The 22,780-nt window shown below is 63.4% G+C and overlaps 1 protein-coding gene across 17 annotated transcripts in view; it reads right to left on the bottom strand.

Annotated features, from left to right (window-relative positions):
- The window catches only part of PLEC (plectin), a 60,818-nt gene that overhangs the window by 7,434 nt on the left and 30,604 nt on the right, over positions 1-22,780 (bottom strand). For 4 of the 17 annotated variants that reach the window (XM_045561265.1, XM_045561274.1, XM_045561276.1 and 1 more), the window contains 31 exons: positions 16,375-16,436; positions 16,141-16,155; positions 15,890-15,979; positions 14,930-15,007; positions 14,755-14,847; positions 13,793-13,959; positions 13,358-13,473; positions 13,174-13,280; positions 12,967-13,086; positions 12,794-12,889; positions 12,479-12,606; positions 12,112-12,205; positions 11,333-11,487; positions 10,926-11,244; positions 10,767-10,844; positions 10,528-10,689; positions 10,207-10,311; positions 10,035-10,130; positions 9,621-9,746; positions 8,571-8,723; positions 8,327-8,481; positions 8,119-8,245; positions 7,846-8,029; positions 7,610-7,767; positions 7,313-7,491; positions 5,484-5,622; positions 5,040-5,396; positions 4,881-4,964; positions 4,585-4,689; positions 4,381-4,479; positions 27-3,407 (listed from right to left, as the gene is read on the bottom strand). In XM_045561265.1, the coding sequence (XP_045417221.1) occupies positions 27-3,407; positions 4,381-4,479; positions 4,585-4,689; positions 4,881-4,964; positions 5,040-5,396; positions 5,484-5,622; positions 7,313-7,491; positions 7,610-7,767; positions 7,846-8,029; positions 8,119-8,245; positions 8,327-8,481; positions 8,571-8,723; positions 9,621-9,746; positions 10,035-10,130; positions 10,207-10,311; positions 10,528-10,689; positions 10,767-10,844; positions 10,926-11,244; positions 11,333-11,487; positions 12,112-12,205; positions 12,479-12,606; positions 12,794-12,889; positions 12,967-13,086; positions 13,174-13,280; positions 13,358-13,473; positions 13,793-13,959; positions 14,755-14,847; positions 14,930-15,007; positions 15,890-15,979; positions 16,141-16,155; positions 16,375-16,436 (7,328 nt within the window). Of the gene's footprint in view, positions 1-26; positions 3,408-4,380; positions 4,480-4,584; positions 4,690-4,880; positions 4,965-5,039; positions 5,397-5,483; positions 5,623-7,312; positions 7,492-7,609; positions 7,768-7,845; positions 8,030-8,118; positions 8,246-8,326; positions 8,482-8,570; positions 8,724-9,620; positions 9,747-10,034; positions 10,131-10,206; positions 10,312-10,527; positions 10,690-10,766; positions 10,845-10,925; positions 11,245-11,332; positions 11,488-12,111; positions 12,206-12,478; positions 12,607-12,793; positions 12,890-12,966; positions 13,087-13,173; positions 13,281-13,357; positions 13,474-13,792; positions 13,960-14,754; positions 14,848-14,929; positions 15,008-15,889; positions 15,980-16,140; positions 16,156-16,374; positions 16,437-17,099; positions 17,347-19,996; positions 20,235-21,637; positions 21,894-22,536; positions 22,650-22,780 lie in introns of those variants that run through there. The other 13 variants (XM_045561266.1, XM_045561275.1, XM_045561277.1 and 10 more) reach the window with 10 other exon arrangements.

The following is a 22,780-nucleotide window of genomic DNA, read 5'->3' as shown; positions in this document are numbered from 1 at the left end:
CCAGTGCATGGAGAGAGGGCTGGTACCTCTTCGGACTTGAGCTGCAGCAATTTGGCCTCCTGCTTAAGCTTCTCCTTCTCACGCTCCAGCTCAGCGATGGCCTCCCGCAGGCGCTCAGCATCATGGTCACTCTGCTGCCGCTGGATCTCAAGCGTCTGCACCAGTGTCACCTTTTCCTGCGTGGCAAGCTCTGTGCGATGCAGCTTCTCACCAATCTCCTCTGCCTGCTTCCGGAAACGCTGGGCGTCCTCCTCAGCACGGGCCTGGGCCCGGCTCATCTCAGCCACACGCAGCTTGAGGCGCTCAGCCTCGGCGCTCATCTCCAGCTGCCGCTGCCGCTCTGCTTCCAACGTCCGCTGGAAACCCTGCGTCTCCTGTGCCAGCTGCTGTGCCATTTGCTCCTTGTCCTCCTGCAGCCTCCGAGCCTGCTCCTGCGCCAGCTCTTTTTGTTGCTGCAGCAGCTCAGCCTCGGCCTTGAGCCGCGTGGCCTCCTGTACTGCCTGCATCTTCTCCTTGAGCATCTTCTCAGCCAGGGTCCGCTGTTGTGCCAGGTCTTCCTCCGCCAACTGCCGCAGCCGTGCAGCCTCCTGAGCTGCTATGCTCAGTCGTGCAGCCTCCTCTGCCACCTGCTTCATCTTCTCGGCCTCCTCCTGCAGGAAGCGCTGTGTGTTGTCCTTGTCACGCAAGATGAGTGCGCGGTTCTCCGCCTCAATGCGAGCCTTGAGCTTGCCCAGCTCCTCCATCTGTACGCGCACCGAGAAGAGCTCCTCCTCCACCTGGTTGCGCTGGCGGGTGGCTTCTGTTGCCTCCGCCTTTAGCCGCTGCAGCTCTTCATCCAGGAGGCTCTTCTGGTGGTCGGTCTCCTCCAGCTGCAGCCGCAGTGTCGTTAGTTCCTGCTCCACCTGTGCCTTCTGTCGCAGCGTCTGCTCAGCAAACTTCTTGTGTTTCTCCATCTCTGCATCAGCTGCCTGCTTCTGCCGCAAGGCTGCCTGTTCTGCCTGTGCCCGCCGTGCTGCTTCTTGCTCGGCCTCCTTGCGCAGTTTCTCTGCAGCAGCCTGCGCCTGTGCCCGGGCCTGTGCCTGCTCCTCTGCTGACTGCTTCAGCCGCTCGGCCTCTTCCACCTGCCGCCGAGACTGTGCCGCCTCACGCTCGGCCTGCTCTCGTGCCGCCTCTGCCTCCTCGGCCGCTCGCCGCGCCGTCTCAGCCTCACTACGCAGCCGCTCCAGCATGCTCTGCTCTTGCTGCAGTGTCTGCTGCAGCTCCTCCTCCTTCTGCTGCACTGCGAAGGCATGAGCCTTCTCCTCTGCCTGCAGTCGCTTCTGGGCAGCTTCCTGGGCTAGCTGCAGCTGCCGGGCTGACTCCTGTTCTGCTCGCTCCCGCAGGCGCCGCGCCTCTTCCACCTTGGCTTTGAGTCGCTCTACTTCCTCCAGTGCTGTCCTGCGCTGCCGTGCAGCTTCCTCCTCGGCCGCCAGGCTCTTTTGCACGCGCTCCTCTGCCTCGCGGCGCCGCTGTTCCTCCTCAGCTGCCAACTGCCGCTGCCGTGCAGCCTCCATCTCGGCCTGTTCCTTGCTGCGCAGAGTGTCCTCAGCGTTACTGCGAATGCGCCCCAGCTCTAGCTCCAGCTCCGCCTTGCCAGCAGCTGCCTTCTCAAAGCTTGCCTTCAGTGCCAGGATCTCTTCCTCTACCTGCCGCCGCTGCCGCAGTGTGTCCTCCACCAACCCCTTCTGCCGCTCCAGCTCACTCTCCGATGCCTTACGCAGCTGGGCCAGGCGTTCCTCTATGTCAGCCTTGTGCTGCGCAGCCTGCTCCTCTAGCCGCCGCCGCTGGAAGGCCTCATCTTCTGCCAGCCGTCGCAGGCGCTCATTCTCTGCCTCCTTCTCCTTGAGCGCGATCTCCGCCTCCGTCTTAAGCCGCGTGGCCTCACTGATGGCAGCCAGCTTCTCGGCAAGCACACGCTCTGCCTCGGCCCGCTGCCGTGCTGCATCCTCCTCAGCCAGTTGCCGCTGCCGCTTGGCCTCCTCCGCCAGGGCACGCAGGCGGGCAGCTTCCTCAGCCAGCTCACGGAACCGGCTGGCCTCAGCCTCCAGTCTCTGCTTAGACTTCTCACTGGTGGAGCGCGACTCCTCCTCGGCCCGTGCCTTGCTGGCCAGCAGCACCTCCATCTCAGCCCTCACCTTGGCCAGCTCGGCCTCCAACTCCTGGCGCTTCTGCGTGGCTGCGGCCACCTCGCGCTGCAGCCGGGCAAGCTCCTCCTCCAACAGCTGCCGCTGCTGCTCCCCCTGCTCTGTCTCAGCCCGCAGCCGGATCAGCTCCTGCTCCGCGGCCAGGCGCTGCTGCGCAGTGCCCTCTGCCAGCTGCCGCTGCTTCTCCAGCTCCTGTTCGGCCAGTTCCCGCTGGCGCACGGCCTGCTCCTCCGCTTTCCCGCGTCGCCGCGCCTCACGCTCTGCCTCCTCTTTCTGCTTCTCAGCCTCAGCCTGTGCCAGGCTCTTCTGCTGCGCCACCTCCTCTGCCTGCAGCCGCAGCCTGAGCGCCTCATTGGCCTTCAGCTGCCAGCGCTCCAGCTCACGCTCTGCCTCCTCGCGGGCACGCTCAGCCTCTGCCTGCTGCTGCGCCCGCCGTTCAGCCTCCTCCCGCAGCTGTGCCACTGCCACGTGTTCCTCCTGCAGAGTGCGCTCCAGCTGCGCTGTCTTCTCTGCGAAGGAGGCACGCTTGCTCTGTAGCTCCACCTCCGCGCTGCGCTGGGCTGTCTCCAGGGCCACCTGTACCTGGCGTGCCCGCTCTGCCTCGGCCTGCCGCAGCCGCCGCTCTGCCTCCTCAGCCTGCAGCCGCAGCTCCTCCAGTGCCTGCAGGGCCCGCTGCTTCTCTCGAGCTGCCTCAGCCTCGGCCTTCACGCGCAGGGCCAGCTCTGCCTCTGCCTGCCGCTTGCGTTGGCTCTCGTCCTGCACCTGCTTCCGCAAGCGCTCGGCCTCCTCCTGTGCCTGCCGCTTCTGCGCCTCAGCTTCTTCTGCCCGCGCGCGCAGTGCTTGCAGCTCCCCCTCTGCCCCACTGCGCTGGCGCTCAGTTGCCTCCAGCTGCAGGCGCACAATGCGGATCTCCTCCTCGATGCGCAGCTGGCTACGTTCAGCCGCCTCCACCTGCTGGGCCTTGGCCTGGATCTCTGCCTCCGAGCTCTGCCGCAGATGCTGCAGCTCCTCCTGGATGCTACGCTTCTGCTGCTGCGCATCCACCGCCGCCTCCTCCCGCCGTACCACCTCCTCCTGCATGCGCTGCTGCAGCTCCTGTGCCTCCCGCTCTGCCTGAGCCTTTGCCTGGGCGTGTGCCTCAGCCAGCTGCCGCTGCTTCTCCAGCGCAGCCTCCACCTCGGCCAGCCGCTCCCGCTCCTCTGCCCGCTGCTGCTCAGCCAGCCTCTGAGGCCGCGGCAGAGAGAGGAAGAGAACCAGAGAGAGCGTGAGCATGGGGCAGGTGCCAGGTGCTCACAGGACACAGCACTACCACAGTTCACTTGGACAGCGCAATGCAGGGGGATCAGAGAGGACAGAGGTCCCAGCCCGGCCAAGGAGACAGCGTGCACCCGCCCAGGGCACTCGGGCAGCGAGCGCAGCCAGCCCCACCGTGCTCACCAGCCTGGGGAAGGAGGCCTAGGTGTCCTCCCCTCTTCCCCGCAGACAGGCGACGGAGACAGACAAACGGATGGGGGGAGAAAGAGAGAGCAAAGCAGGAGGCTCGTAGGGTCTGTGAGCTGTGCCTACCACACAGCCGTGCCTGAGCTCTGCTGGAGGCCAGCGGGCCTGGCACCCACCGCAGAGCCCCTCTCTCCAGTCAGGGGCCATTCCCAAAGCCCAGTGGGGTTGGCTGGGGCAGGGCAGAGTGGCCGGAGTGGGCACAGCAGTACAGCTCACAAGAGGGACTTTCCAGCCAGCAGCTTCGAACAGAGAGGAGACAGGGCCACAGGCAGCCCAAACTGCAGGGGCAGCTGAGAGGCAGGAAGGAACTGAACAGATGGGCACCACTTCCTGGCCCCCATGACCTAATGCCCCGCCACCGACTCTTCCCAGAGCAAAGGGCCAAGTGTGGAGACCAATACAGAAGCCCCAGGAAGAACGCACACAAGAGCCAATGGGATGCTGGCGAAGGACACTCGCCAAAACAGAGGAGAAAGGAGGCACCAGCCACCATGGGGAGAGCAGCACAGTGCCAGGCCAAGGGGGGGCAGCCTGGGGTGGGCCGTGCTGGGGGGCAAGGGGTGCTGGATAGCACCAGGCAGAAGGGGAGTGAGGGGGCTGCAGTAAGTGATCTCAGACAGCTCCCTTGGCTGCATTTGTAGGGGCAGGTGGCAAGACCCTCCCCACCCCTACCCGGCCCCACCAAACGTGACCATACCTCCTCCTCCTCCATGCGCCGCAGAGTCTCGCTGATGAATTTGATATATTGGCTCGTGAGTGTGGTCAGCTCGCTGTAGCGTGTGCGCAGGTCCACATACTGGGGGGTAGGGGGCACAGCCAGGGTCAGCCCTGTTGAGAGCCACACCTCCACAAGGCCCACCCAGCCCCTCACCAGGCCAGGCTCAGCCCACTCCCACCCTACCTCTTGGATGACGCTCTCTGATCCAGACTGGACCTTGGGCTTCTTGGCTGGGGAGGCCACTGGCTCAAGCTGCACCTTGTATGTGACCAGCTGGAGCTCGTAGTCCTGTGGGTACACACTGTGGTCAGCCAGCAGCTCTGTCCTCTGGCTGCCTGTGCCCAGCCTCCACACCTACCCACCGGCTTTCCCCGGCGTGGCCCAGGCTCAGGAGGCACTGCAGAGTCCTATGCCCACTGACCCCGCAAGTGTCCCTGGAAATGGGGGTTGGCCAGCACAGCAGGAGGCTGGAGGCTCACCTTGATGGCATTGATGTACTGCTTCGCAAACCTCTGGCACTCCTCGACTTTCTCGCTGTGTCGCTCAATCTCCTCCAGCAGGGCCTGAGGGGTAAGGTGGTCAGCACAGTGGCTACAGGGTGTGCCCTACTGCCCCCGACCCCACTGACCCTGGCCCACCTTCTCCTGCCGCAACTGCTCCCTCACAGCCCGGCTGTCAGCCAGCGGCATGGCCTGGATCTGCTCCTGCCGCTGACGGGCGTCCTGTAGCCAGGCACCCAGCGGGTCCGCACTCTCACGGTAGTAACGCAGCTGACGGCCCAGCTGCTCAAGTTCACGCTGCCGCACGTCGATCTGGGCCAGCACAGCCTGCCAGCGCTCCAGCAGCTGGGTGACCCGCTCCCGCCAGCGCTCTACCTCCACATCCCGCTCGCTGTGCTGCTGCTGCAGCCGCTCACCCACCTCCTGTGCCCCCCGCAGCTCATCCCGCACAGCGTCAAACACAGGCTGCTGCGCCTCTGCCTGGGCCCGTAGCTTCTGTTGGGGACAGGAGAGGAGGGTGCCGTTTTAGCTGGGTCCCACTGTCTCTCCGCCCCTGGCAAGGCACCAGCCCTGCAACAGTACCTTCAGTGCAGCCTTGGTCGCCTCAAGCTCTGCAGTGGTGGCAGGCACAGCCTGGGCCTCCTTGAGCTGCCCCTCGTGGGCTCTGAGCACCTCCTCTGCCCCCTGTGTGCTGCGGATCACCAGGCTGATGGTCTTGAGCCTGAAAGAGAGCACAGCTCAGAGCCAGGCCCAAAGTGATGGAACCAGAGCCTAGGTTCCTGGTGAGTGCTGCCTGCCCAGCCCAGACCTGACCAGCCAAAGCCCTGAGGGTCAGCTGACCCTTGTGTTCACAGGCTTCAGGGAGAAAAACAGACATGTGGGGAGAAGGTGGTTTAAGCTCTAGCCCAAAGACCTGGAGGGAGGTCACATGGCTAGGAACAGCAGACTCCAAGGCCCTGAGGCAAGTGGAGCCCACAGGCTGCATTCCTGCAGCATCCTGATGCCCACAGGGCCTAGGGATGTAGTGATTAGCCTTCCAGCCCAAGACTGGGTGAGGGGTACCCAGGGGAATGGCAGCCTGTACCAGACAGCGACATTTCTCTCAAACATCAGTTAGTATTTGTGGGTGAAGGGCGGACGTACTGTTTGCAATATAGGAGCCTAAGAAATAATACATTAGAAATACATGGCAGAAGGGCCAGGTGTGGTGGCTCACGCCTGTAATCCTAGCACTCTGGGAGGCCAAGGCAGGTGGATCGTTTGAGCTCAGGAGTTCGAGACCAGTCTGAGCAAGAGCGAGACTCCGTCTCTACTAAAAATAGAAAGAAATTACATGGACAACTAAAAATATATAGAAAAAATTAGCCCGGTATGGTAGCACATGTCTGTATTCCCAGCTACTTGGGAGACTGAGGCAGAAGGATTGCTTGAGTCCAGGAGTTTGAGGTTGCCGTGAGCTAGGCTGATGCCATGGCACTCTAGCCCAGGCAACAGAGTGAGACTGTCTCCGGGGGAAAAAAAAAAAAAACAACAAATATATGCCAGAAGCCCCTGAGGGGCAAGGCAGGAATGGGACAGATGAGAAATAGGGTGGAGAAAGATTTCTTACTACTCTACTGAAAGTGGATCCACGTGAAGGTATTTTTTATGCCTCTGAATTAAAATTTGCTGAAATAAGCAGCAAAGAAAGGATAGAAGAGGCTCTGTGGCTGGGCACCAGCAGGCAGGAGAAGGGCAGACCTGGTGAGGGCTCTGTGACCAGGGGAAGATGCTGGGGGCAATGCCCAGACAGACCCTGGCGCTGGGGGCCTCTCACATCCTGCCCTCCAGTGTCTCACCTACTATTTCCACTCCCACCTACTCCTTGCAGGTCTCCATGCCCACCTTCCACCAAGAAGACCCTCTCTTGAGGCCACCCCTGCCCTCAGGCCAAGCCCTCCCCCCTCAGAACCTCTCTGGCCTGGGCCACCCCAACTACCCTCCTCCTCCTGACCTCCCAATGCTGAGGCTGGGGTGGTGCTTCCTTGGCTCTTTCCTCCTTAGCACTCCTTTCTGTCCACCACCTAAACTCCCTGTCTCCCGCCTGGGCTGGCTGCCCCGACTTCCCATAGGTTGGGATCCCCAGGTCCTGGCTCCATCAGCCCCTGACCTCAGTGAACAGCTCCTGCCCTCCTCCTCCTCCTTCATGCCCCATCCAATCATCAGCAAGTCCCAAGGGTATTGTCTCTGAAACACCTCAGGACTTGAATTCTTCTTGCCACCTCCGCAGCCGTCCCCTGGCCAGATCCCTCTACAGCCCTTAACCCAGTAGCCCTCATCCCCTTGTGCCCCTCCTTCCTCTGCTCAGAATGCTCCTGTGGTCACAGCCCTCACCGTAGCGTGACCAGCCCCTCACAGACAGGTTCACTCACTTCTCCAGGTAGATGGCAGACAGGCTGCGCACCTGCTCCAGCTTGCCGAGTGTCAGCTCCAGCTCCGAGCGCAGAGTGGGGGCAGCCGGCGATGGCTCAGGCAGGGCCAGGACCTTCTCGGCCTCCGAGGAGAGCCGGGCAACCCCCTTGCCCAGCCCCTCCACTTCAGCCTGTGCTTTCTGCAGAGAGACCAAGCAGGGCCATGCTGACCCCCAGACCTAGCACAGCACCCTTAGAAGGCCCAGGGAGGGAGGTGGGGCTGGAAAGGGACAGAGACAGGGGAGGGGAGGTGCCTGCCTGCTGCTCAGCGATGCGCTGGGCACATTCCCGGGCTGGCTCTTTATCTAGTGGCAACCGCAGGCGGTGCACAGTGCGAGTCTCCCAGGCCTCCAGCTGCAGTCGGATGTCCTTGAGCTCTGAGATGCAGCGCTGACAGCGAGACTCCTCCTGCTCACCTGGGGGCACATCCTGGTTACTCAGTTGCCCAGCCCATAGCCAGCCACCCGCGCTGCCAGGCCCTGCTCGCCCCATACCTTGCTCCAGGCTCTGTAGCAGCTGCTGGTAGTGGCGGCTGCAGGAGCCATACTCGCGCTCGGCTATCAACCGGTCCTCAGGCCCAAAGCCACCAGCATCCTGGCTGTCCCGCAGGAAGGCCTGGTAGTGCAGCTCCAGGTTGCGCAGGGCTTGGCGCTGCTCTTCTGGCTTCAGCGTGCGGAACTGGGGACAGGACATGGGCTGAGCACAGGGTGAGGCAGGCTGGTCCCCTCCTCCCATTCAGAGAGCCCGCGGCCAGTGGGCAGTCATACCGTGACCAGGGACCAGGAGCGGATGAGCTGCACATCTCGGCTGAGGTTCTGCCACGCCAGAAGGCTCCGCAGGTCCACGTGCAGCTGGTGCCACAATGCAACCAAGGCCTGGTGCTGGGCCTCCAGCCTGGCAAGTCAGGACACAGTCAGGGTGTCTGGGGCCTGCCTGCTGCCCACCCCTCCAGCTGCTGGACCCTGGACCACCCACCTGGTGACGGCCTCCTGGGCCTCCTGGTTGGGTGGCGGCACGAGGAAGCACACAGAGGGCACAGCAGCCTCATTGCCAGAGCTGCTAAGCACCTTCCAGTGGGACAGCTGTGCAGGGCCCACCAGTTGGCATTCATCACCCTTGTGCACGGTCACCTGGGACAGTCAGAATCAGTAACGATGTGGCCACACCTGTGCCCTGCCTGGCCATGCTCCTCCCATGTGACCCCTGGCCCAGCCCTCACCTCCACCTGCTTGTAGTCACACACAGCCAGCAGGGGCACGTGGCCCCGCACAGGGTAGGCTGGATTGCGGGGCTTCAGCTGCACAATAGCCTTGGCTCTCCTGGCCAGGCCTGCGAGGTGGCCCTTGTACTCGTTCACCTGCTCCTTCTCATCCTGTGGGAGAGGGGCAGCTCAGGTCGACATGGCCGCATCCAGACACAGGGGACATCTGGGTGAAGGCCATGAAGACCCACGGGCCTGCCACAGTGAAGCGCAGACATGTCCAGCACCCCCAGGACAAGTCTATGGGGACTTCCTGGTACTCTGGGGTCGGGAGGCACTTGGAGGCAACAGGTGTGGCTGAGACAAGCCCAGCAGACTTCACCCACTCTCTTCTCTCCTAATCAGGACTGGGTGCCCTCCTGTGCCCCAGACTACCCACTATGTCCTCCAGGACCCAGAGTACAGCCTGGCTATGCACCAGCCCCTACAGTGTTCTCTCGCCTCCCACCTCCCCTTCAGGCGGCAGGTCACCTGCCTCCCCCATCCAACCCCTCTGTGCGAGGCAAACCCCATCAAGGACTGCCCAGGCTGTGGGTCAGAGTCCACCCTGGAGCTATCTACACCTCTCCTGCCCTCTCCCAGCCCCTGCCGACCACAGGAACCTGTCCAGTGTCCCATCCCTTCTTCCCTCCATCACCCCCCCACCAAGCATGCTCTGCCCTCCTGGGTGCCCAGCCACTCCTCCGCTCTTCACAGCCCTCAGACTGTGTCTGCTGCAGGCCAGAAGGCCACTGCACTCATCTATGATAAAAGGGCTGGTGACGGCAGCTGACTTCAAGCCTCTGTTTGCTCCGTGGGCTCCAGGGGTCAGGGATTCATATCGGCTGCGGCCAGCTACTCCCTATATACCCACACCTTGTCTCCCCTACACTCAGTGGCCTCTATGCCCCCCATCATGCATCCCCAACCCCTGCTGGCCCCTCTGGCTGCTCCCACCCCCAGAGTACCATGCAGCCCAAACCCCAGGCCAGACTCTCTCCCTGCACTCCTGCACCGAGTCTGCCTCACCTGGGCATCCTGCAGCAGGTCCTCGAGCCGGGTGACGGTGATGGAGCGGTCGCAGCTGTACTTCCTGCGCAGCGTCTCCTGCAGCTTCTGCAACTGCTCCTCAGCCTCCCGCACATCTGAGAAAAACTAGGGTGATGGAAGGGGGTTATGCCAGGCTGCCTGGGCCAGGAGCCCCAGGCCAGAGCTGCCTCAGTGTAGGCCTAAGGGGTGAGGCCTGAGGCAAGGGACAATGAACCCCCTGGGAGGCCCGGGGAGAACTCCAAGCCCAGTGGGACAGAGTTCAGGAAGCAGCTGGCAGCATCTGGACAGACAGGAAGCTATTAGTCAGGGGCCACATGTCTGCCATGGGGGTCCAGGGGTTGCTCCAAGGCTGCAGCTGAGCTGTGTGGGGTGGGGGGGGTCTCCTGCTCTCACCTGGAAGTAGGCGGTGTTCTCCTTCAGGTGCGCCTCGATGCAGCAGCACAACTGTAGCATCCAGCTCCACTGGGTCTGCAGGGCAGCCTGGAAGGACTGCAAGACAGCAAGGTCCTTGTCAGGCCCCATCCCACCCCCAGGGCCCAGGGTGGTCCCCACAGCCCTGCCCCACCTCTACTGTGGGCCGAGCAGGGTGGTCCTCCCGCAGCAGCCGGTCGCCAGTATTCTGGAGCTCCTTGATTTTCTTTTCCTTCAGCTCCAGCTCACGCATCAGGGCCTGGCAAAAGGGCAGAGAGTCTCAGGGACAGTGTCGGGCTACGCCGGGGTCTGCCAGTCTCCCAGCAAATTTGACTTGAGTCCCATATTGGTGTCTGTGGATTCTGGAGCTGGACCTGACCAGCCACCACCTGAGGTGCTCCCACCCTTGGGGGACAACCACAGGAACAGGTGGGGTGGTCATGGGAGAGTTCTAGAAGGCCACTGCCTGCCTCACCGAGTAGCTCTCCTTCTTGGCAACCATGTTGGCATTGCGCTCACTCCAGTCAAAGGCCACCTCCTCCTCTTCCTTCTCGTTTAGCCACATCAGCTCCTTGGTGGCTGCCACCACAAAGTTATGCAGGCTCTCCAGGCACCGGAGGCGGGCCTTGGAGGAGTTCTGTGGGCAGGCAGGTGTGTGTCAACAGGCCACAGCCTGCCCACCTCGCCCAGCCCCTGCCCTGCCCCCCCACTCACCAGCAGCTTGGCATACTGCAGGTCCAGCCGGCCGAGGCAGTCACGGTAGGCACCCCGGGTGGCAGGGGAGAGCTGGCCCTGCAAGAGACAAGAGGACTGAGGCCCACAGTGGCCAGGGCCTGGCCCCCACCCACTGCCCACTCCTTGGGTGCCACTCACCTCATCACTCCGCGCCCGCTCGATTTTGGCCCGGAATTCCTCGATGGACTGATGCAGGCCACGGTGGCCACCCAGCTGTGCCTCCACGCTAGGCAGGTCCACACCCCACTCAGCACCATCCACCCGTCGCTGGTTCTCCTCCACCCAGGCCAGCAAGTCCTGCAGGTAGCGCAGGGTGGAATCCTCGAGCTCAGGGCGCCTCTGCACACTCTGCAGCGTCACCTGGGTCACCTGGGTCACAGGGGCAGCCACGCCTGCCTTCAGCCGGAGGTTGTACTCGGTGCGAATGGCCACCAGGCGTTCGTGCAGGCGGTACACCCTGGGGCAGCAGAGTCAGGGAGGGGGTCAGCCAGGCCTCAGGCTGCCCATACCCAGGGCACCCCGGGATGGGTGAGGGTGGGCCCCACCTGCGGTACATCTGCTCGCCCTGTGGGTGCCGTCCATCCTTGAGGGTCTGCACATCATTGAATAGCAGCCGGATCATGCCATCTGCCTTGTCCAGGTCCCGTTCCACCTCTCCCGCGCGCTGTGGCACTTTGCCTGTGGCCAGTAGCCGGACATCCTGCAAGGTGGTTATCTGTGACACAGAGCCCAGCTGACCCACCTCCTGATCCCACAGGGGCCTCGGCCAAGGTAGCTGCCCTCACTCACCTGCCCAGCCCAAGTCCCAGCCCTCAGCTGGCTTGCTGCTCCCAATCCCCGTCCTTGCCTGCCCTCCCTACCGACCCTGACATGCACTTCTGACCAAATCTACCCTCTAGCTCTCTGCAGGATTGGGAACAAGTCCACAGGAATTCTGCTAGGTCCAAGGACTAAGATGCCTTGTGGCCTTGTCCATGACTTCCCTCCTCCTCCCACAACAAGCTTCTGCCCAGGCCACAAAGCCCTGTGCATGCTGGGCCCCACAGGCACTCAGCCGACAGAAGGTCTGGGTCCTTCCCCCACCAACCCCTCCCTAACACCAAGCCACTGTATAGGAGGGGGACTGCTTGGTGCCCAGAAGCCAACTCTGCCCAAAGCCTGCAGTGAAAGTTGGCTGCACACCAAGAGGGAGGAGCTCAGGCTTCCCCACCCTAAAGCCCGCCCCTGCCTGGCCAGCCCCTGCCAGGCTCCTTGGTTGCAGGGCGGGGCAGGCTAGGGCTCCTGCCTCCCTCCCGCCCATTCCAGCCCCATCCCTCCCCCTCACCGACTGCAGCAGGGCGTCGGCCTGGTTCAGCTGCTCCTCACACAGTCCAGCCTCCATCTGCAACTTGCTCACTATGCGCTGAAGACACTCCAGCCTGCAGCCCAAGGCACGCAGGGACCCACTTGTAAGTTGGGTCAGCCACCACCCTCCCTGGCCACAGAGCGCAGCCCCACTCCTGCTCCAGCTTCCCTGGCCACAGAGTACAGCTCCCCTCGGCTCCAGCCTCCCCCGCCCACTGGCCCTCGGGTTAGCAGCAGCTCAGTTCCCTGGCCTGGGGGGGTTTCCTCCCCAGGCAATGACTCACCCTCGGGTGGCTCCCCTGCTACCACAGGGCCCCACCCACTGGGCCTCCCCCACCCTGGCCAACCTCTCAAACTCGCTCCGGAGCTGCTTCTCCCTCTCCAGGATGGCCACGTGCAGCTTGCCCCACTCCTTCTCCACGTCCAGCGGGTGGTAGCCAGGGGGCACCTTGAGCTGGCCTGCCTGCACCGCGGCCTGTGGGCAGGGCCAAGCTCAGGCTTGAGACTGCAGGGGGTGGTGGTAGGTGTGCTGGGCCCTCGGGCCCCCAGCCCACCAGACCTGGGACAGCCCTGGTCCCAGAGGCTCAAAAGGCGAGGCCAAGTTGAACTTCAGAGGAGCCTCCCAGGACATTCCCTCACCTCCTGAGGGGATACCCCCTCACCTCCAGGGACTGGTAGATGCCCTTAGACCGGTTCTTGTCTGCCTCCTTGGCTGGAAGCTCTGTTTCCTTAAACTTCAAGAACTGGCACCACAAGATCTGTGGGCACAGGGGTGTCAGCACCATGCCCAGCCCCCAAGGCAGGCCCAGAACCCCTGCCCAAGTGGCAGACCCACCTCAATCTCCTCAAAGCTGGAAGGGAACTTGTGCTCCTCAAAGGCAGCTGTGTGGTGCCTGATCCACTGTAGCAGCAGCAGCACCAGCTCCCGGTACTCCTGCCAGCGAAGCTGCAGCTCCTGCGAGCACATGAGCAAGTGGTCGTCAGGGCCTGTTGGGGGCCGTCAAGACATGAGGCCCACCTGCCCCCCAGGCCCACCACTCACATTGGCCCTCACCCCATCCTGTGCATCTGGCACTCGAGGCATGGCGTCATACAGGGATGAGACGTAGGTGATGATGGACTTCTCATCGGGCTGAGGCACATCCACATCTGTAGGGGAGTGGGGGGTCAGAGGAGGCTTTGTCTGGTAGAGGAGAGAGGGACAGGGAGGAGCCAGCGACACGCACCCTCTGGGTCCAGGAGCCGAGTCACTCCCAGGTCCCGCTCTGCCACAGAGAAGGCCTGGTCCAGGTTCTCCAGGTTGCTCTGACGGTATACCTTGTTCATGTCGATGAGCATGGGCCTGTGGTGGGCATGGGCACAGGCATGGTGCACTCAGTGCAGGGCACTGGCCAGCCAGGCCCCTTCTGAGCTGTCCAAATGGGACAGATGCTCATGGCTATGAGAAGTAGTGGCCCAAGGCCTTGAGAAGGCAGCGGTGCTTCTGAAGGGCCCAGGAGGAGGTGGGTCGGGCGCCAGGGTGGGGCTGGGCCCTGCTGGCCTGCACCACCCAGAAGCGGCTGGCACTCACCCTCCCTGCCCTGACTTGTCTGAAGTTGCCCAGCTGAGGTGCCCTGGGGGTGCCCCTGGCCCACAGCCCTTCACTCCCCAGCACCACATACTTATGCCGGTGGATGATGGCATTGAAGAGGCGGCCATCGCGCCAGCTGGAAGTGAAGTTGTCACAGCGCAGGCCCTGGTAGCCCTCTACCATGCGCTGTGACCACAGCAGCAGCTTCTCCTTGGCTGTCATGTCCTCCGACTGCCCGCTCACCTGGATGTCCGAGATCTGCCCCATGCAGTGGACAGGAGGGAGCATTCAGCCCAGCTGTCTGACCTGCCCAATGCCCATGACCACATGCATGAGGGCGGGTGGCTCAGCACCTGGCTGGGCTGCGCAGGGTTCCCAGGGCTCTGCCCCTGGGGGAGATGTAGCTAGGACCAGCTATATCTCAGGGCCACAAGCCCAGGCCACTCCAGCCAGCCACTGGCCACAAAGTAAGTCGGAGCCCCACCGCCACCACCTTGACTGAGGAGGCTTGGGATGCACCCTATGCCCCCAGAGGCTGGCATAGAGATGGTGGAGAGTGGGCACAAGAAGAGCAGGTGCAGGCCCAGAACCCCAAGGCCTAGGAAAGCCCCTCTCCGCTTGCTGGGGGTAGGACCCTGGGGACTGTGAATGGCGTGTGGGCCTGGCAGCCTGCCTGCCCTGCTGTCTGTCATCCTGTTGGCCCATGTGACTCAGCTACCGTGCCAGCCAGGCTCTGCCTGCCCAGCTTTCAGATTTGTGGCTTCCTGTGCAGCCGGGACGGTCAATGGGTGAGTCAGCCGGTACAGCCTATGGTGCTCCAGAAGTTTCCCCAGGGCAGGCAGCAGAGAACACATTCCTCCACAGGGAGTCTCCAGGCCCTGCCCAGCCAGGGCCAGAGGGCACAGAATAGGCTTGGAGAGAGGCCTAGGCCCTCAGGCCACGGAGCCAGCCAAGGGCTAGGGCTGGCAGGAAGGTGCCCAGGTGCCACCAGGCCAGCCCACCAGCCCAGGAGCCCACGGCAACCCTGGAGACTCCTGCGGGTGACCATTCTACCTGGAAGTGCAGAATAATTGTCCAGATCAGGCCGAGGGTCAGCTTGGGGTTGCCATCAGCAATGTCATCATTCCTGATGTTCACCAGCTTCACCTGTGAGCAAAGACCTCTAAGTCATGGCCCACGGGGCAAACCTGGCTGCATGAGGGGCCTGGGGCCAGGTGGGCAGCCTTACCTGGCGGTGCCGGAGGTAATCCAGGGCAATCTGGACATTCTGTAACTTGTGGAAGCGCATCCTGCCCTTCTCCCGGGGCTGTGAGAGGAGGCATGGCATGGTCAGCGTCCACATAGCAGCTGCATATCCTGGGCCCCACCCCTTAGTACCCCCCAAAGCAACTACAGCGACTGGGGCAGCAGCCCCTCCCACACCCTAGGTGCACCCTCTCCAGCTTGGAAAAGGAGGACGCCAGCCTAGAGTCTAGGCCAGGCCCAGCAGGGGCTTAGGAAGTCCAGCAACCCAGGCTCCAGAAAGGAAGGAAGGGTGGTGGGGAGGAGACACGGTCAGGAAGCGGCGGGTGGAGGGCAGTGGCGGTAAGGGAGGGTCCTCCTGCCTGGCGGTGGCAGCCACGGCAGCTGCTGATGGGTCCCAGGCCCAGCCCCAGGCAGCACAGCAGGCAACTTGATGCACGGCCATCTGCCCACCCAAGGGCCAGGCATGGGTCAGCTAAACTAGCCGCCAGCCCCGGGTGAGCTGGGCTCCACGGTCTCGGGTTGCCCACGTGCCGCTGTGGCCAGCAGGCACAACCACTCACCAGGCGCAAGCTCCTGATTACGTCCCGCTCCCTCGGCTGCCCAGCCAGAGCAGGGCAAAGGGTAAAGAGCAGAGGTCAAGGATCAGAGTCCAAGCAGCAGAGAAACCAAAGCAGAGCAGAGCATGAGGTTACTGTGTCAGGGCTCCAAGGCGGAGGGCAGCAAGGGTCCGAACAGCCCAAGGCATGGGGGTCGTGGCCACTCCTAGGCCAGCCCTCAGCTGCGATGCCCCAACACCCTGGATGGGCAGGCACCGTGGGGCAGGCCAGCCTGCTCCCCAGGAGAAGGCAGGAGGGGCTGAGCTGGACACAGAGTGGGCAGGAGACGGTCCCAAGGAGGGAGGGCAGGCAGGGGAGCCCAGGTGGAGAGGCAGGGGCACACGCACCAGGCTGTCCCCCGAGAGGACCTCCAGCAGGGAGATGAGATTGTGGCCATCTCGGAGGTCTTCATATAGATCACTGATGTGCCTCTGGGCCTGCAGGGACAATAGGAGCTGGGTTGACCACAGATCCCCACACCCACCAACAGGCCCTGGAGGGCAGAGCCCAGAGCTGGGCCCTAACCCCAGAGGGGCAGAGATGGGGTCTGAGTCCCTCAGGGCACAGAGCACGGCCTCTGCCCCTTGGAAGCACCTACCTCTACCCTCCAGTGCTACGGAGAAGCCAGGAGAGACCAGGAGAAGGAAGAGGAGTAGTAGTAAAGAGACAGGAGCAAGCATGAGGAGGAGAGAGGACAGAAATGACAGGTTTCAGAGATGAAAGGCAGAGTGAGGGCAGGGTGAGGACAACCATGGGGCGGGTAGGGTTACCCTCCTCCCTGACCCCCAGCCTCCTCTGCCTCAGGACAGGCTCCTGAGCACACGCCACTGACCTTGATGAGGTGCTTGTTGACCCACTTGGTGAAGGTTTTCTTCTGCACACGGTCCCGCTCATCTGGGTGGGGGATAAGGCCAGTTTACCCAGGGCCTGGGACAAGCCCAGAGAAGCCCTAGAGGCAACCACTGTGCAGACACAGAGGCCTGGCTGGCCAGATCCCACTTGAGGAAGCCCCCAAAGCCTCCCTGAGATCCCACAGAGAACCAGCCCTCCCCTCGGCCCACTGCCCTGCCAGGACAGCAGAGACCCTGGTTCCTGGCCTGGCCAGCTCTGGTCCAAGCAGGAGCTCAGGCACAGGGAGGCCTGCTGCTCAATCCTCCACTGTCTCCCCTCAGAGAGGGGAGGGTCCAGAGCCATGCCCAGATTGCACAAGTCCCAGCCTGCTCTGCAACACGCTGCCTCTGCGACCTAGGCAGAGGTGCAGCAGAGCCGGGGAGTTCAGGGAAAGCTGTGTTCTCCCAACAGGGCAGTGGGCCTTCCCCAGGGTGGGCGGAGAGAGCCCCTCAGTCTGCCCTGGCCCTACAGCTAAGGCTCAAACACCCTGGATGGCCTTGTGGACGCTGGGGAGCCCAATCCACACTGGGCATGGGTGGCTGACCCCCTAGCGTCCCCCCACCTCAGAGTCTGGACCCCCACCCCCACATGCTGCCAAGGCTTCCTGCCACCGGAAGCAGCTGCTGCTACAGAGGCCCGCCCTATACAGCAGGGAGTGCCCGCTACCTTTCTTGCCCTCCGAGGCCCTGAGCACAGCCAGGTAGAGGTTGTCCTCCGAGCTGGTTCTCTTGCGACCCAGGCCCTCGGGCTCAGGCACACGGAGCTGGTGCTGGGACATGGTGCTGCCCCGCCCCTCAGCTGCCCTGTTCCTCTGCCCTCAATGCTAGGCAGCCCTGAGTGGCACACAGGCGGCTATGGCTGCACGGGATGATCCCTCGGCACCGGCTCAGCTCAGAGTCGGTGTGGACACTCCCTGCCTGCAGTACTCCCCAGCAGGCGGCCGTCCCACCCCCAGCCCCACCCTGCCGGCCAGAGAGGAGTGTCCCAGCGGGAAGGAGGAAGGCAGCTCCTCCCCCACAGCCACACCCTCGGCCCCAGAAACAGGAAACGGGGGTTTCCTCACCCACTGTGCCTACCGCAGCCCTGGGGGATGGCACCTGGGGATGCAGGGGAGCATGGTACTTCATTACACGGACTGGTGCCAGGACCGCAAAGGAATGCACACCATCCCCACAACCACCCAGAAGGATCCCCCATCATGGGGAGGGGCCCCCATCACCTAGGGCTGGTGCCTGAGCAGGGCTGGGGCCGGGCTTCAAGGCCACACCTCTCTGTTTCCTGTGGCTGCTCTAAACCACACCTCCTCATAGACCTGCACTAAGAAAAGACCACACCCTACCCTGTAGCCCCCACCCCTGCCAAGCTCCTCGGCCACTGCTCCCAGCCACAGGGGTCCTATGCCAGGCCAGCCCCTCCCAGCTACCCACCAGCCATGCCCTGGAGCAAAGCCTGCCTGCAGAGCCCACCCCAAGCCCAGGCTGACCAGGCAGCACACCTCAGGGAAGGGGTGCATAGCTACGCACTGACTCACAGAGGCAGGACCGCCCAGCTGCAGGGACACTTCCACACATGGGGGGGGTGACGCTGGGGGTGGAGGGGGACCCAGCCAGTGAGTCAGGGCTGGGGAGGGGGGCCCAGGCACTGTGACTCACTAGAAAGGAAGCCACACCTGGGGCAGGACATGGGGGCTGCTCGCAGTCGGGTGGGGCTTGCAGATAGCAGCTGCTCAGGGCTATAAAGGTGGAAGACCTGGGCAAAGGGCACCAAGGGCGCCAGTGACTGATGGGCCTGCCCTGATGGGGCCTCTGGCTCCTCAGGTCCGTGGCCTATGGCCAGCATCTAGGACCACCCAGCCCACCCGACCACCATAGGAAAAAATGCACCATCCCAAACCACAAGAATTTTCCAGTATGTGCATCTAGCTTGATGTGATCCAGCTGTGAGGTGCTGAAGGACTGCCCCCCTTGCCACAGTGCTCTCAGGCCTCGGGCCTGAGTTCCAGGAAAAGCTCACCCCACCCCATCCCTACTGCCTCCCAAGCCAGGCAGAGGTGGTTAAAGCCCCACCCCCCATGCCTAGGGCACAGCCCCAAACATCTTACAGCTACCCCCACCGCTGAACATACTCCATCTCCAAGCCTGGACTCAGCCTGGCCTGAGATTCAGGGAGACCCCCGGCTTTGCTCTGCCCCCTGTGCAGCCCAGTAGCCCCCTAAATCCCACCAGACTCCAGTTTATACCCTCCTGAGGCCCTCCACAATCTCAAATCTGACCCCACACTGGTCAGTGTTCCCAGGGTGCTCTAGAACATCTCACACCCACACTCACCCACCTGCCCCTCCCCAGGTTTGGAGTGGTAGAAGCCTGCCTGACTCTTCAGAGGCCCCTGCTGTATGCAGGCTAACAGAGGGCCCAGCAGTGCAGGGGTGTTGATAGGGGCAGGGTGGGGGGCACCTTGCAGGAGTGGGGCTGCCATTCTGCTTAAGGGGCACATACCACAGGCTCCTGGGAATGGGGTGGTGGGCATGGGGAACTCCAGGAACTGCCAGAATCTGGAGGAGCCTGGGCCTAGGGTTGGAGAGGCATGTGGGCCCCCACCCTAGGCCCCCACCAATCCCCTTCTCCAGCCTAGTCTGCCACTAGGGCCTCCAAGGATACCCAGGGCAGGACTGGGGCCCCACTTCCCCAAGCCTAGCTCCAGCACCCCTCCCCACTCGAAGCCTTCCTGCCTCTGGTGCCTCCTTCCCCTGAGCTCCTCCTCCCTCGTGACCCCTCCCCTCCCAGGCCTGCCTGCTCCTTGCCCCTTCTCCAGTCCATCCTATTCAGACCCTCAAACCAATAGGCAACTGCTCGCAGGTTGGCCGGCCCCCATCTCGCCCAGCCAGGCCACGCCCCCTCCTCCAACACTGCCATACACCTCACCTGGCCCTGCCATCTCTGTCTGTGCTGCCCCAGACACCCCTAGCACTGCTGCTCCTGCACATCTGACTGACTCCTGTACAGTCCAGGCAGCTAACCCTCAGCTACTAGCACAGTGTCCCTTAGGGGACAGAAGCTGCCCACGGCCCTCTGAGGAGAAGCATTCCTCTGCTTTTTTCACAGATGTAGAAACTAAAGCTGGATGCCCTATGGCTAGTAAAGATCTGGTCCTGCCAGGGAAATGCCCAAGACTGGGAAGGGAATCCCGCTGGCCAAGGAGAGCTGCAAGTCAGCAAAAGTTGGAGAGCCCAGCGCCTGCCTCCCTCCCTTGCTCCTCCCTCCTGCCCACGCCTGGCTGGAGAACAAGGCCAAAGCCAAGGCTGGCAGGGAGCAGCTGGGGGTGGGCCGGCCCTGCCCCTCCCCCAGCCCCGCCCCTCCCCCAGCCTCTTCTCAAGAGACAAATTAGTGGGCCGGGGACACCACTGGGCCTCACTCCCCAGGTGTTTCCGGCGGAGGCGGAGGCGGGGCTGCACCTGGGCCAGGCACCACCCTCATCCCAGCCCAGGCAGCAGTTCCTAGCAGAGACCCGGCCTGACCAGATGAGGTTACAGGTCCTGTGCCACCAACCCTTGTGGCCGCACCCACCTATGCAGCACAGCTGCTGGTAGAGGTAGCCCCTGCGGGTCCGCTCGCAGCCCCCATCCAGCCAGCACGGCCGCTCCAGCAGGACCTCTCTCTGTGAGGCAAAGGCGCCCCCCACCTCCCACATGCCTGCAGAGCCACGAGCCCCAGGTGGCCTGGGGTCACCCACAGACAGCAAGGTGGCTCTGCTTCCAGCCCAGGCTGCGAGGCTGCTCTCCACATCCTCCGCCGACCACGGTGAGAGGGAGGCCCAGACCAGAAGAACCTGCCCCTAGCGGGGTGGCTCCGCCCAGCGTAGGCCAGGAAGCCCTGCCCCAACCCTGGGAGAGAAGCCACTCAGCCCCAGGGTCAGGTGGGAGGCTGCCATAGGACAAAGCAGCCTAGGGGTTGTCTGGGGCCCGGGCTTCCTGGGAGGGGAGCCCCGGGGGATACACACACTGGGAAACTCCCCTAGACTGACGTCTGCAAGAGGGCCACTCCCAGCGGGATGTGCGGTAGGGGCTGCGGCCACCAGAAGGAAGGTGGGGGATGGTGCGCAGGCGGTGGGTAAAAAACAGTCAAGAACAAGACCCAGGCCTGTAAGCCTGGTATCACCAGGTGGGGGCAGCGAGCAGGCTGAGAGGGGAGCTCCCGTCCCACATGCAGACGGGAAAGAGGTGGGCTGATGAAGGGAAGGACAGAGTCTGGTCCCCAAACAGAACAATCTGAGGGAGAAGAAGCCCTCAGCCCTCAGCCCTCAGCCCAAGCATTTTATTGAATGCTCCATCCCTGCAGCTGAGTCACCAGCTGCTCCCAGGAGCCCCCAGGCCACGCCTAGAAGCCCCATCCTAACTCAGATCTCAAGTCCAGGGATCTACCACAAGAGGCAGAGACTGAGCAGGCCCATTAGGGGGCAGCCCTGGTCAGCTTCCCCCCCCTAACAGGCTAGTCCCTGTCTGAGGTGTGGCTGGTGTCCCCATTAGGGCAGTCCCTCTGGCCAGAAGCCCAGGCACAGAACTGCCCAATCCCCAGCCCCACCCCAGGCTCCACCCCATCCTGTGCAGGACACAGCTGCTGCCTCTGCCTCAGGCGATGGCCCAGAAGCTGGTGACTTTGTGCTGGGAGGGCAGAGTACAGCCTGGCTGCCTGCCCTGAATATGGTCCTAGCCCTACCTGAGGGCACGTGGCACCTGCCTCCCCTCTGTGCAGCTCCACACCACACTCTGTGGGTGAGGAGATAACGCCCACCTCAGTCCTGCCCAGGACAGCCACTTGGGCTCACCTGTCCCTGCTGTGGCAGCTGGGAGGGCCCTCCCTTCAGGAGGGGACGCTCCTGCACTGCCCAGGCTCCCCAGTGGAGCCCAGTCCCAACCTCTCCTTCCATGCAACTGCCGGGTACAGCTCCAGGCTGAGCACAGCCGCAAAGCCTTGCCCTACCCTGGCAAGCAGGCAGGGTCTTCGAGGCAGGGTAGGGGCAGGGGGCCTACACAGCTTTCTCAAACACTCGCCTCCAATTGTTTAGCTCAGAGACAGGAAGAGGAGGGTGCAGGGAAACTCAAGGGGTGGGAGGGAGGCGGCCCCTCCGCCTCTGCCCCGCCCCCAGCTCCCTGGCAGGGGCGGTGGCCAGTGACAGTGGCTGAGGCGGTAGCAGCAAGCAATGCTTACCTTGCTCGTCCTGCGCCTGTTGACGCCCCCTGCACCAATGCCACACAGCGGCCAGGGTGACAACATGGCCCACAACCACCAGGGAGGGAAACAGGCTGCCCGACGGCTCCATGGCCGCCAACCACAGCTGCCAGCACTGCCCTTCGTGCGCCAGGACCCGGCTGCTCCAAGGCTGGACAGTCCCCTCCCTGTGTGGAGGGCGCAAGGGGGAGCGCCCAGAGACCAGACCAGCGCCTGCCCTGCCTACAGGACCGCCCTCAGCCGCACCAGCCTGGGGACCAGGGCAACTCCCGGCCACTGCACCAACTGGGCTCACCGCCCTCCTTGCCTCCTCCCTCCTGGCCGCCCGGCACCTCCCCACCCTCCCTCCAACCTCAGCCCAGCTCAGCTGTCCCTGCGCAGAGCTGTGAGCTCAAGGTTAGCGGGAGCCTTAACCCCTGCCTACCCATGGCCACACCCGCCAGGAGGAGGGGCCTACAGTACGCATGGCCAAGCCGCAGCCCCCCCCAGCCCAGCCTGGCCGCCTCAACACAAGATCCGCTTGCCCGCCCACCCCCCGCCACCTAGCTGTCCCCACCAGAACGAGGGCCCAAGCACCCCATTCTACCTCCAAGGGTGCCCTCTGGGGACAGCTGCCAGGCGATGCCAGTGCCCTGGTGCCCCCACCCAGGCCTGCAGCTGACTCCACCACACTCAAAGACGTGCACCCGCCTCACAAGTCCCAATGCCCCCATGTGGGACCTCAGACAGGGTCCAAGGGGAGGTGTAGGTGAGGGCATGGGAAGCAGACTAGGTGCAGGATGGAAGGACAGAGCCCTGGCCTCCAGCCCCTGCCCCAGCCCTTTGTCCCCTCTCCTTAGTCCAGCTCTCACAAGATTCTCAAGGGCTGCCCCACCTACCGGGCACGATCTTCATTGGGGACAGCAACGGGAGCCCACAGGGCGGACAGGGAGCGGGCGAGGGGTGTGGGGGGTCACAGGCCCTGTGGAGGCAGTGAGCCGGCGGCAGCAGCGGCGGGTGGGAGGAGGGTGCGGTGGCGGCTGTCAGCAGCAGTGCATGGGGGAGGGGAGCAGTGGGCAGGGGCCCAGGGGGATATAAATATCTGAGGAGGGCAAGCAGGGCCCGTCACTGGTCCAGACTTAG

The sequence above is a fragment of the Lemur catta genome, chromosome 9, assembly GCF_020740605.2.
Source record: "Lemur catta isolate mLemCat1 chromosome 9, mLemCat1.pri, whole genome shotgun sequence".
Lineage (NCBI taxonomy): Eukaryota > Metazoa > Chordata > Mammalia > Primates > Lemuridae > Lemur > Lemur catta.
Note: the sequence above shows the minus strand (reverse complement) of the source record. Positions and strands in the feature narration are given on the sequence as shown.